The 13,830-nt window shown below is 30.2% G+C and overlaps 1 protein-coding gene across 1 annotated transcript; it reads right to left on the bottom strand.

The window, feature by feature from the left end:
- Window positions 1-5,625: 5,625 nt before the first annotated feature.
- LOC112638210 lies at window positions 5,626-7,695 on the bottom strand. The gene is made up of 3 exons (XM_025409450.1): window positions 7,629-7,695; window positions 6,987-7,322; window positions 5,626-6,869 (listed from the first exon to the last, which is right to left on the bottom strand). The coding sequence occupies exons 1-3, from the start codon at window positions 7,693-7,695 to the stop codon at window positions 5,626-5,628; spliced, it is 1,647 nt and encodes a 548-aa protein (XP_025265235.1).
- Between the last annotated feature and the right edge of the window lie 6,135 nt (window positions 7,696-13,830).

Consider the following 13,830-nt stretch of genomic DNA (forward strand, 5'->3'; position numbering starts at 1 on the left):
TTTAAAGTAATTAACATATGAACATGTGGCAAACCGCGTTTTTGAAATTCAATAACGTATACAAATGCTGCTACTTCACCAAAAAATTTTTGTTTAACAATTAAATCAATTAAATAATCTTTTTTTATATTAAAAACACGAGCACAAATATCAGGTCTATCCGAAGCTTGTTGACCAGGTAAAAGATTTTCTTCAATTTCACGCCATTTTGGATTACAAGTCATAGTAATGAAAAGATCTGGTTTACCAAATTTACTAACTATTGCCATTGCATCTTGATAATTTTGTAACATATTGCGTGGCGATCCAGTAAATGTGGAAGGAAGTACAACCATTTTCCCAATACGTCCATTTAAATTATTAGCCGTAGTTTGTAAATAATCTCTTAAACCTTGATATGTTTCACTACGTAATTCTTTTTGATGATTTTTACAATAATCAATTCTATCTTTTTCCATTTTTACATAGCTGTCTACAAGCCACTGTTGAAATAAGCGACGTCCTAATAAAAAAACATTAAATTCATCATCACGAATAGCTATATTTAATATACTGTCCTCTAGTTATTCGTCTATCACTATTTAATTTTTTTAAATCACGATGCCATCCTTGAGTACCATATGGATAAAATAATGGATATATCCATGGTTCTACATTTGGATCCATAATACTAACTTTTTGTAAAGTTTTAGTATTTTTATTACGTATTGTAACATATGATTCTGGAATTTCTCCATCAGCTGTTGTAGAGAATACAGCAGCAACTTCATTGATTCTTTGAGTATTATATCGACGTCGATCCATATCTGGTCTTGAAGTAAATACTAATTGTAACTCCGGTAATAATTCACCAGATTCCATTTCTAAACGTCGTTGCTTTTCTAATTCTTCACCCATCATTTGATAAGACTGAGCAAATACATTAAATTCCCGCATTATTTGTTCAAGGTTTTGTACAATTTCAAAATCTATGTATGAATTTTGATTAAGACGATGATTTATTGCTTCATTTGAATCTACGATAAAAAGTTGGCCATAAGTAGGACTTTCGTTTTGTACAGCATATAATGCTTTATTAATTTGATAATAAATCTGTCCTTGTATTTTAAAACAATATGGACCAGGTCGTCTATCTTGAGAGTTAATTAAATTAGCGTTAAATGAGGCAAATGAAAATGAACTGTTATAACTACGAATATTTTGAAAAAAATTATTAGATTTTATGTGACTACCATCAAATAAACTCCGAATGAATTGAGGAAATTCAGGCAATGGTTGCACACATACTGCACCATGATTACAACAATCATGAAATGAATATCCTCTATTAGAAACTTTTTCAGCTGCAAAGTGTTTTGCATTACAATGAATACAATACACATCCATAGGACCAATATAATATTCAATTACATCAGTAAATGATAGTGTACTAATATTATTTAAACAAGATCGTTTTTTCTGCCGTGATCGATAACGAGTTTGATATTCTACAGATGATTGTAATGTTGCTTTAACACTTAAAGGATTTTCTTCATTTTCCATATCTAATTCTATTACACGATTATCATTTGATGTACCAGCAATACAAATAGTTTGTTGATTTAACTTTTTCAAAGAATTTTCAACTAATTTCTTATTTTCACGACGACGTCGTTGATTCTCCCTTCTTTTTTCTCGATGTTGTTGCAAAAATTCTTTTTTTTCTTCTAAAGTACGTACAATTTTACGTCTCGTCATTTTATAAGAATTTTCTATATTAATATACTATATATAAAATCTTAAACATATACACTTAATATTATTAATAAATATTAATAAAAAAAAAATAATTTATACAAAAAATTTTTTACTATTGAAATATCTATTACAATTTTTATATTATAACTATTAAATAATCTATATATATATATATATATACTATTACTATCTATATATACTATTACTATATTAATAATTTATTATTATTATTATTTATATATTATTATTTAAATATTATTATTATTTATAAATTATTATTATTATTAGATTAAATTCAATTAAGATAAAAATTAATATTCTCTTTAGGAATGGAATTTGACGAATTATTGTTGGAGTTACAATTATCATTTACTTTAAGACCAAATATAGATTGACGTCGATACAACGCTTAAGGAATTAATAAAATTATTGCTGTTTTTCTGACTTTAAATAAATTAACTTACATAAATAAGTTAATTATTATGGTTATTAAACTATAGTTATTGTTATGGTTATTAAACTATAGTTATTGTTAAAATTATTATTTTGTTATCATCATTATCATCATCTTCATTGTTATTATTATCATTATTATTGTTGTTATCGTCAATATTATATAATAGTTTATATCATCAGTGTCATCATTTATATATCATTCATATCATCAATTATCATCAATATCATAATTATTAATAATAATAATATCAATACTTCTAAATAATATGATTTATTTATTAATTACATATACATAAAAAATAAAATAAATTACAATATATAATAATTAATAATACTACTATAATAAAATTAAATATTAATTAAATTTTTGTAAATATAAAATAATAAAATATATTATAATACAATAAAATTAAAATATAATTAAATATAAAATACTAATTGTAAATAAATTAAAATAACTTATAATATAAAAAGTTTTCTTAATTAATTTTCTCTCTTCACTATTCTTTTCCTCTTTTTCTACTATTTATTATGTAAATTTTGTAACTTTCTCGCCTTTCCTGAAACAAAAGAAATAAATATTAATAATTTACATTAATTTAAAAAAATAATATATAAAAAATTATACAAATAATACATACATGCATACATATCTATAATTTATGCATACATATCTATATATATGCAGAATTAGTTTTTTATCTTAAGATATCGAAATATCTCGTAAAGTCTAAAAGATACGAAAAAATGTTTCAAACAAAAATTGTATGGTTTCAAGGAAGACATAAAATGATGTCATTCGTTTGACCTTGAAGAGTCATCTGAAAATTATGTGAAGGTTACCTCCAATCTTTTAAATAAGACATCCTGTATGTTTTTGCATATTCTCGTAGCTCATCTAGAGAGTTTTCTAAAACACTATAATTAAGTTAATTTTCATTAAGTACTTTTATGAGACATAAAGTTATTTCTTAATTTTACATAAACCGTAAAATATTTTGTAAAATATTCATTTTTTGATTATCTTATCTTAATACTCTTATGTACAAAATAATGAGAGGAATCAATTGATGTACAGAAAACACATAATTGTTTCGAAAACAAAATGTAATTTGCAATTAACAATTACATTTTTTTTCGAAACAATTATATGTTTTTCTTACACCAATTAATTCCTCACATTATTTTGTACATAAAAGTATTAAAATAAGATAATCGAAAAATAAATATTTTACAAGATATTTTACAATTTATATAAAATTAAGAAAATGATTTTATGCCTCAGAAAGTACTTAATAAAAACTAATTTAATTATAGTGTTTTGGAAAGCTCTCGAGATGAGCTACGAGAATATACAAAACATACAGGATGTCTTATTTCACGTAACTTTCAAGTAACTCCTCAAGGTCAAACTAATAACACTACCTTATGTTCCCTTTAAAATCATATAATTTTTGTTTAAAACATTTTTTCGTATCTTTTAGACTTTACGAGATATTTCAATGTCTCAAGATAAAAAACTCACCCTGTATATAAATTATATATTATATATTATATATATATACAAGCTTCTTTATTATTTAAACAAACTCTTCTTACAATATTTAAATTAAATTAATAAATTTAAATCTATCTACAAACTTAAATAGAATTCAACATTACATATTAATCAAATTTAAACATTTTAATATTAGGAAGTTTACTTATACAAAAGCTTATATAAAGGAATAGCTATATATTTCCTAGATAACAAACTTGTTGTACAAGCTTCTTTATAAACAAACTCTTCCAGCAATATTAAAATTAGATTAGTAATAATAAATGCTATTCGCATTAGTACATATACTCTTAAATCATTACTACGCATAATATATAAGATTTCCTAGATAACAGGCTTGTTGTACAAACTTTTTTATAAGCAAACTCTTCCAGTAATATTGAAATTAGATTAGTAATAATGAATGCTATTCGCATTAGTACATATACTTTTAAATCATTACTGCGCATAGTATATAAGATAATGTAGAACATATAATGCATATTTACAAATAACTTCCATATATTATCTTGCATATATATTGATGTTTTATTAAGAGCACATACAATAATGCAGAGAGGATATGTACAAGTAATATGACCTTTTCCGGATAAAAGTTTTTCATACTTTCTTTTAGAAAAAACATTATTTATACATATATTTACATACCTTCTTTATTCGACTTTTCTTCTTTCTCTCTTTCTCCTTCTTCTATCCTCTTCGAGATTCTTTTTAATTCTTTCTTAACGCACTACTATGTAACACGAAAGAGTAACAAATAGGTTATGGATGACGAAGCGCTCGAGCGCTACGCTACCTAACCTAACCTAACCGCGAATATATCGGAATGCACCAGCATCCAATCAGCATCGCAGAAAAGGAGGCTTCAACATTTCGATATATTCGAGTAATCGACTTAACATACACTTTTTAAGATAGGACTTTTTATTCTTAAATTTAAGTATACATACATACACACACACACATAAAAATGTATAAACACACACATACACATTTTTAATAAAGGGCCTAGGGGGATAAGCATGTAAAAGTTGCCCCCGCACGTATCAAGTCGAGATTGGCATCATAGATTGACATCTATGTGTCTAAAAAATCCTGTAAATATCAACCTTAAAATTTCATTTTTGTAGGAGTTATGGAGAGGGAAAGTAAAATAAAAAAAGTGATTTTTCTCGAAAACGGCTCAACCGATTTTGATGAAAAAAAAATATGTTATGAACATCAACAAGTCTATTTTAAAAATAAAATTAAAAAAAAATTATGACAAAAAATACGAGTAAAAAAAATTTTTGAATATTTCAAAATTTTTTTTTGAGGTTATGTTTTAGAGATACACCTCCAATCTAAAAAAAAAAAAAACCTTAAAATGTCTACTTTAACATCTATTTTTTCCAAATTTTTCATAGAGGTACTTCATGGCGAAAAATGATGAAAATCATGCATGCGGTTTTCAACTTTTTATCGAAGTGCTTTATTAACGTGAGTCCCCTCGCTTCTCACAAAATGGGGTGCTTTATTAACGTGAGTCCCCTCGCCTCTCACAAATCGGGGTGCTTTATTAACATGAGTCCCCTCGCTTCTTACAAATCGGGGTGCTTTATTAACGTGAGTCCCCTCGCCTCTCACAAATCGGGGTGCTTTATTAACGCGAGTCCCCTCGCCTCTCACAAATCGGGGTGCTTTATTAACGTGAGTCCCCTCGCCTCTCACAAATCGGGGTGCTTTATTAACGTGAGTCCCCTCGCCTCTCACAAATCGGGGTGCTTTATTAACGTGAGTCCCCTCGCCTCTCACAAATCGGGGTGCTTTTTTAGTCTGAGTTCCCTCGCCTCTCAGAAAACAGGGTACCTTTTATAGGAATTGAAATTATTTTTTTAATCTTCATCACTGTCACTCTCAATTACTGGAATGTAATTGTTTTTCTTGAATACTTCGCTGAGTATTTCAGCCGGTTTGAAAATTTTTGATAAGTACCTAGCATGAGATAAATAATACACCACTGCAGCAATATGGGAGCAACAACCAACAGAACGTTTGCCATTGGCACATTCACATGTGTAATGTGTCAAACCAGAAACACCAACACTGTTAGGTTTATATCTTAAGAAGCATCGATATGCTGTTCGAGAAATATGACGAGATGGAACTTTCAATTTGAGTACATTTGACTGATCTTTAACATACTCAATTTTTAGTTTACCATCTTTGTCAACCATTTCTGCCAAATATGATATGGCTTGACCGAGTTGGTATGAACCGGTGAATAAGATTTTCAAATCCCTTTCTGTCATTTCTGGGAAATCTAAAATATCATCTGATGTAACACTTTTAAAAGGTAGCTTTCGACGAAGCCAACCATTTTCTTCTACCTCATCCGCCAAAGTATTCTGCACATCTTTTTGACTATGCATTCTCTGTAGAATGTCATCAAAAGTGTCTACGTCAGAATGAAACCTTTTTCCAAAGGTGTTGTTGAGGAACGACGCGATTCTGAAGTAAGATCCAATTTTCGGTATCAACTTGTTGTCAATTTTATGATCCAAAAGGCGATATTTTTGTTTAAGCACACCGTGAACAGATTCAACTGCCCAGCGAATTTTAGTGACAAACCGTGACTCATTGGACTCTTCTGTGGACAGTTGTTTCCTTTTTCCTTTCAGAGCAGGCATCAAAACTCTGAAATCTTTTTCTAAAATGTCTTTTATATCACGGAAACCGCGATCAAGGACAAAAATATCACCTTCTTTTAGGAACTTACGCAAACTATTTGGATCTTCAATGACACTTTTTAAAATCTCCGCATCATTTTGATTAGCAAGGTATGGTCCAAGCATATCAACAATGTAGCCGTCAGTTGTGCACAGAGTAAAAGGTTTGCACAGAGGAACTTTCTTCTGCCCAGAGAAAGATTTTCTCTGATATTCATTGTTGGTGCTTTTTTGATGATGAGCGTACGTGCCATCACAAATTAAAAACAAATTGTCATTAATATTAAATAATTTTTTTGCCATTTCAGTTGTATGATTCTGAATAAGATCATCTCTATTGCAAGAATTTAAGCCGAAACGTAATGGCAAAACATCATCTTCGAAAGATTTGATTATACTGTTAGAATAATCTGAAACATCGTGTTCATTCTTTAATTGTAAGATAGAAGCTATCATTTTATTAGAGTTCCCTGTCCTTAATTTAAATAGGAAGACAACGAGTGCTTGGATTACCGAACGGGATTTACTGTTTCGCAGTGAAATCAACATATCTTTTATAGTATTAATATTTTCCCAATTTAATCCCGTAAAAACTTCTAACTGTTCTTCCGAAATACTATATTCGCCCACTTTGTCTAATAATGTCGAATCACATTTTATAGACAGAGTTTCCATCACTTTGGATAACTCTAATGCTGTGAGATTTGCTGTGTTAGAGTGTACTCTCAAGAGACTAAGATCATCTTCATAAATTCTATTTTTTATTAAGTGATCTTTACAACATCGATTTCCGCTTGGTATGTAGATTTTCTTCTTAATATATACTGAAATTCGAGCTTCTTCAGGAATCGTAGTCAGATTATCTGACAATAAACAAATACAACAATATTTATGCGTAGTAACAGTTCGTTGGATGGGAATTTCGATACGTTCGACCTCAGTAATTGTTTCCTTTGGTCTGAATTGAATTTTGAATGTTGGATCATCGTTATCGGATTCAGAGGGAGGGTCTCTTTCGATTTCAGACTCAGCATCTTTTTCGGGGTTCTTCTTTTTATAAATGGAAAGTCGACATTTGTTACATAAAATGTCATTAACAACTATTATTCGCTGTAGAGATGAAGAGAAATCATGAGCTTCATTGACATTATTTATAATTCTCTTTTTACCTGTCACTTTTTTCAAAAATGTGTCGCAACCCGCACACTTCAATTTTATCGTTGCTGTCCTAGGCATACTCAAATAAAGAAAAACAGAAACTTCTAGTGACAAACAGTAAACGACTAAGTAACAAATGCGATTAATAAAAAAAAAAACGTTTCAGTTTTTATGAAAAATCATAAAAGAATGTAAAAATCAAAATAGTCACGGCTGAAATTGGCTTTCAGAATGAAACGCTCGGCTCTCTATTGAAAACCGTAGAGAAACAAATGTAATAGCGGATTTGGAAGACTGACAAGGAAAGGGTCGGAAGTGTCCTCCTCCGATTTTAATGAGCTTTGAATATGTTGTAGTCTAGATCAAAATAGGAGACACGTATTTTTTTATAAGTGCTGAGTCGGCCGTTAAGGGGGTGAAACACCTTCTTGAAAAAAATCGATTTTTTCATTTCTCAGCGGATACCGTCGAAGCGATAAGAGATATAAACAAAAGTTTCAAATAAAAGTTTTATGGTCTTTAATGTACTTCAAAATCATGTAATCAGATTTGTCGAAAATGTCATATTTTTCGAAATCCCCCCCCCTCCCTTTTAATGTTTGAAAATTTTTAAATTTGTCTCATAACAAAACTTATAGCTCATTTAACGACAAATTCAATCATATATAATAAAGTTGTATTCCGAAGTCATTATATATATGTATATGGAAATATTACATAAAATACCGTACATAATTATTGCATACAAGAATAACAAATATTCATGGTTGATATCGGTTACAAAGATGATGATCATGAAAGAAATGATTTATACAAAGGGATTTTTTACACCATGCGCAAGAAATTACAGCAATTTCACCGCAAATATCACATGTTGGTTTTAAATTAGTTTTGAAACAAAAATCTACTGGTGTATCAAATTCTTCTGGTTTCTTTTCTAAATAACCACTTTTATACCATGCATATTTGAATAAATTTTTAAACCTTGGTGATGAAAATTGATTATGTGTTAATGATTGTAATTTTAAAATATTGTTTCTTGAATGAAGCTTGACGTCAAGATCTAAAAGCATGATGGTATCTGAAAAATGTCTAACAAAATTTTTCCATAAACGAAAACCGAATACATCTAAAGGTTGTATTTTTCCCGTTGCTCCAGCTGGTATAGTTAACAAATTAATATTGTCTATAAAATCTGGTTTGTTTCTTTGAATTATATCAGGACAATGACCAGTCCAAGAATCTAATAATAACACTGATTTTGGTCCAACATTTGGAAAAAACACTTCTTTTATCCAGATCTCAAAATGATGCGATGTTAATTTTCCAGATTTTGATGCCATGACAAAGATATTATTATCTTTAAACATTGTTTCTTTTACTATTGGACCAAATGTTCCAGTAGGTTCTTTTAAAACAATAAACAGAGGCGATAATAATCTACCATCAGCTGAAACAATAGGTTGTATAGTATAACTATGTGTAGTTGCTGATATGGATTGTACTATGCGCTCTACTTTTTTAATACCAATAGGTGATAGTGAACGACCGGAATGAAATTCTAATTGAAATCCACTTTGGTCCGAATTATATACATTTTCAATTCCATATTGTATAATAGAAGATTTAACATTTTCGATAAATGACTTGCTTCGTGCTTCTAAATCTTTGTCTGACGCTAAATTTTTTTTTGTTATAAATTTTGTAATTTTTCTAGATACGATATTATGTGCAAGCTTAAACCTTTTTACCCATGATAATGATGCTGTAAACCCAAGTAGATTTACTTCCTTCTGTGCGCGAAGAGCCCATCGAGCAATATCAATGTCATGAATAATTATTCCCTTTTCAATACCTTCATGGAATTTATTTAACGTATATGTTGAAATTTCTTTCAGTTTATCAAATCTGTTGCCACCTTGATTTACTTGCTGCTCCCATCTTCTTAATTGACGTAACTTTCCGAAATCTATTTCTTATAGATGCAAGAGTTCTTGACTTTTTTGTTCCACTTCTCCATAACTCTACTGCATTTCTTTTATATTCTATTGGTACAGAATCCGCAACACATTCAATTTCTTTTACAAAATATGTGTCTTCTTCTCTTTCTTCATCAATTACAGGTTCTACTTCAGGTATATCAAATTCGTTTTGAAAATCTAATGATGATTCTTCATAAACTTCAAACGCTTCTTCATACATTGATCGAAGCATATTTTCCATCATGTCTTTTGTTTCATTTTCATCTGTTGTAACAGGACTTTCTGGGAATTCCCCAGTCATATACAGTGCAGTGTATAGCAGTACTGCTACATTTCTTGGATTAAACATTATCTAAAAAAATTATTAACATTATGTATATTTGTTTTATAAATATTAGCAAAAAAATACTTATTAGCAACAAAAATATTTTATTATTTAATGCGTATTAATAATTTGTTACGTTTTCCGAGTTTCATGAAAAATAGAACAGTTTTATCACATAACTTAAATAAAGTAATAAAATATTAATTATAATTTAAATACATTAAAACAAAACAGATAAACCGCAATTTTGAATGAAGTGTAAGTAAAAGCAAAAAACTATAAAAGTTTTAAAAATCGAAAAAGTACATACATACTGTATTGTTGTGTGCGTGGGGCACAATTGTTTTTTCAGGATAACGGCTAGTCTTGTTAATTAACTCGAGCACTTGTTAATTATTTGATAACTGATTTGTGACTGTCCGCCGCTTCTAGGCGGTGGCTTTTAATGCCTCCGGTTCTGAACGATTATCGGAGGAGGATCGCGCGGTGGCATGACCAAATAAAATCATTGGTTATTTCTAAAGTGGCGTGATCAAAATGCAAGCGAAGGAAGTCCGAAGACTTCCTCGCATTTTATTGCAATTCAGCGCTATTTCGAGAGTGATTTCTTCCTCTGTTTGATGACTTGGCCGTGTGATACTGGCTGTATCAGCACTTCGGGCAGCTGACTTTCTTATCGCGACGCATTTTTTCGCTCGCTTTATAAGTTATAATCCTTTTAATTATTTTCTTATATATATAAATATATTTACTATCGCGCTCGCGTATATTCGATAGACGCTTTAATAGTAATATGTGTTCCACTGCACGCAGTTGTTAATAAAATAATATATTGCACCAACTCATTTCGCGAATGCGACATCTGTTTATTCATAGAATTGAATCTATTAACATCGGCATCTGATCAATAATTTTCCTTGTCCGACTAGTTTTATTTTTCATGCATTAAAAACATTACTTTTCCATATAAATTATATGTATATTTATTGTCACATAATATAGACATATATTATAATTATAATTATTATATAATTTATAATTATATTTATAAATATAATTTCTATAATTTATAAAAATATATTCTCATAAATTATTTATTGCTAATTTATGGTTGCCTCTGTGAGTTTGCGAAGAAAAATGACTGTCGCTGTGAATAACGAGCGTCATAAGGCGGATAAAGCGGGCGTATAGTAGTGTATAGGGATATTTTTAATTTATTTCTGAAAAATGTGACTTCGGAATACAACTTTATTATATATGATTGAATTTGTCGTTAAATGAGCTATAAGTTTTGTTATGAGACAAATTTAAAAATTTTCAAACATTAAAAGGGAGGGGGGGGATTTCGAAAAATATGACATTTTCGACAAATCTGATTACATGATTTTGAAGTACATTAAAGACCATAAAACTTTTATTTGAAACTTTTGTTTATATCTCTTATCGCTTCGACGGTATCCGCTGAGAAATGAAAAAATCGATTTTTTTCAAGAAGGTGTTTCACCCCCTTAACGGCCGACTCAGCACTTATAAAAAAATACGTGTCTCCTATTTTGATCTAGACTACAACATATTCAAAGCTCATTAAAATCGGAGGGGGACACTTCCGACCCTTTCCTTGTGAGTCTGCACAATAATCAGAAAAACAAATGACTATCAAAAAACTAAAGCTGGTATTACGTACTTCGGGACATAAGTTAACTGCTAGCAGTTATTACGTATCGAGAATGCACATCAATCAGTTTTCAAGACGAATCATAAAATAACGAAAGATTCTCATTAATAGATTTCTTCAGATGTTTCATATGAGCAGCAAGCAAAAGTCACGGCCAAAGTTGGCTTTCTGAATAAAACGCTCGGCTATCTGTTGTAAGCCTGAGAGAGTTGAAAACAAATGAATAGTGGACTCGGGAGATTGCCAAAGGTGACATATGATCACAGACTAAAATTAGTTTAATATAGTGTCAACCGGTCAGTCGAGATCGATATGCGTAGCTTGAGCGAGTGTGCTGTGAAAGCGTGGTACCGCATCGCATGCATGATTTTCATCATTTTTCGCCATGAAGTACCTCTATGAAAAATTTGGAAAAAATAGATGTTAAAGTAGACATTTTAAGGTTTTTTTTTTTTTTAAATTGGAGGTGTATCTCTAAAACATAACCTCAAAAAAAATTTTGAAATATTCAAAAATTTTTTTTACTCGTATTTTTTGTCATAATTCTTTTTTTAATTTTATTTTTAAAATAGACTTGTTGATGTTCATAACATATTTTTTTTTCATCAAAATCGGTTGAGCCGTTTTCGAGAAAAATCACTTTTTTTATTTTACTTTCCCTCTCCATAACTCCTACAAAAATGAAATTTTAAGGTTGATATTTACAGGATTTTTTAGACACATAGATGTCAATCTATGATGCCAATCTCGACTTGATACGTGCGGGGGCAACTTTTACATGCTTATCCCCCTAGGCCCTTTTATACATTCATTTAAAAAAAAATATTTATTTACATTATCTTCCTCGCACGCGTTCCCTCTCTCTCGCGCCATCGTTCCCTCTCCCTCGCACGCGTTCTCCTCGCGCCATCGCTCCCTCTCCCTCCCACGCGTTCTTCTCAACCTTTCGAATCTCTATTCAGCCTACTGTCCTATCCCAAATCACCCTGCCCTCTTGACTTAGTTTTTTTTTGCGTTACTTTTGTTAGTTCTTCGTCCGGTTGATGGAAAAATGGATTTATGTTTCCTTTCCTTTTTTTTCTTTTTCTTTTTTTTCTTTCTTTCTTTCCTTTTTTTTTTGTTTTAAGTCTCTCTCCCTCTCGCACGCGTTCTCCTCGCGCCATCGCTCCCTCTCCCTCGCACTCGTTCTTCTCGCACGCGATGCATTTCAAAGAAATGCAGATGTTTATATTATTTATCAACCGGGCATGCGACACAATATTTCATATACTTTCGATAAATATATGGGACCGCGCGTACTTTTTACGAGGCGTTTACGACGATATGACGATAATGTCACATCTCTATTATACGATCATAATCTCAATTCGAAAATGCTGATGTTTATATTATTTATAAACCGAACATGTCCGTACGCAATACTGTTTATCAGCCGGGCATGTAATATAATATTACCATAAAACATCTAACACGCGCCGCCGCCGAAATCCCTCCGTCCCGCGTGACGTCATTCCCCCGCGCCTCCGTAATCCCCCGCGCGCCTCACCCCCCCTGAGAGGACCTGGGTTAGAACTCTCCTATATATCCTACTATATTATACTTACAACTTCATCGTACAGTTCATCAGTTGCGTTATCAAAGTTTATTAAACTTTCAATAGATTTAAATGGAAAACATTTTGGCATCAAAATTGGACTCTTCTATTTTTTGCTTTTGTTAATCGCAACAACATTACATGATTTTCACTATACAAATAAAAATAAGTATATGTAAAAAAATATTTTTAAATGTAAATGAGTAAAGTAATTCTACAGATTAATTCTACAGAAGTTTGATTTTTAACATTATATCTTTCTCTCTTTTCAATAATATCCAAGCGTTGATTTAATTTCCTATAAAAAATAAAGTATATATTAAATTTCCTTCTTTTTTTTGTATTGTTTAAAGAGTGTACAAAACTTTAATCATACAATAGTTTAAAAATAGATATAATAAATAAAAGATATTATACAAGAAATATTTCACCCAACGTAATATACTTTATACTATACTTACTGAAATAATTGTTGAAAAACATTAATAATATGTTATTGTTGAATCATATTATTAGTGTCTGCATTCGAAGAACTGGAAGCTATTGGAATAATTGATTTATCGCTTGTTGCTGACGATTGTATTACACAAGCAGGATTTATTGATATGGATATTTGGTTGAAGCGCTGATTTTTAGA

The sequence above is a fragment of the Camponotus floridanus genome, unplaced genomic scaffold, assembly GCF_003227725.1.
Source record: "Camponotus floridanus strain SB8 unplaced genomic scaffold, Cflo_v7.5 scaffold266, whole genome shotgun sequence".
Classification (NCBI taxonomy): domain Eukaryota; kingdom Metazoa; phylum Arthropoda; class Insecta; order Hymenoptera; family Formicidae; genus Camponotus; species Camponotus floridanus.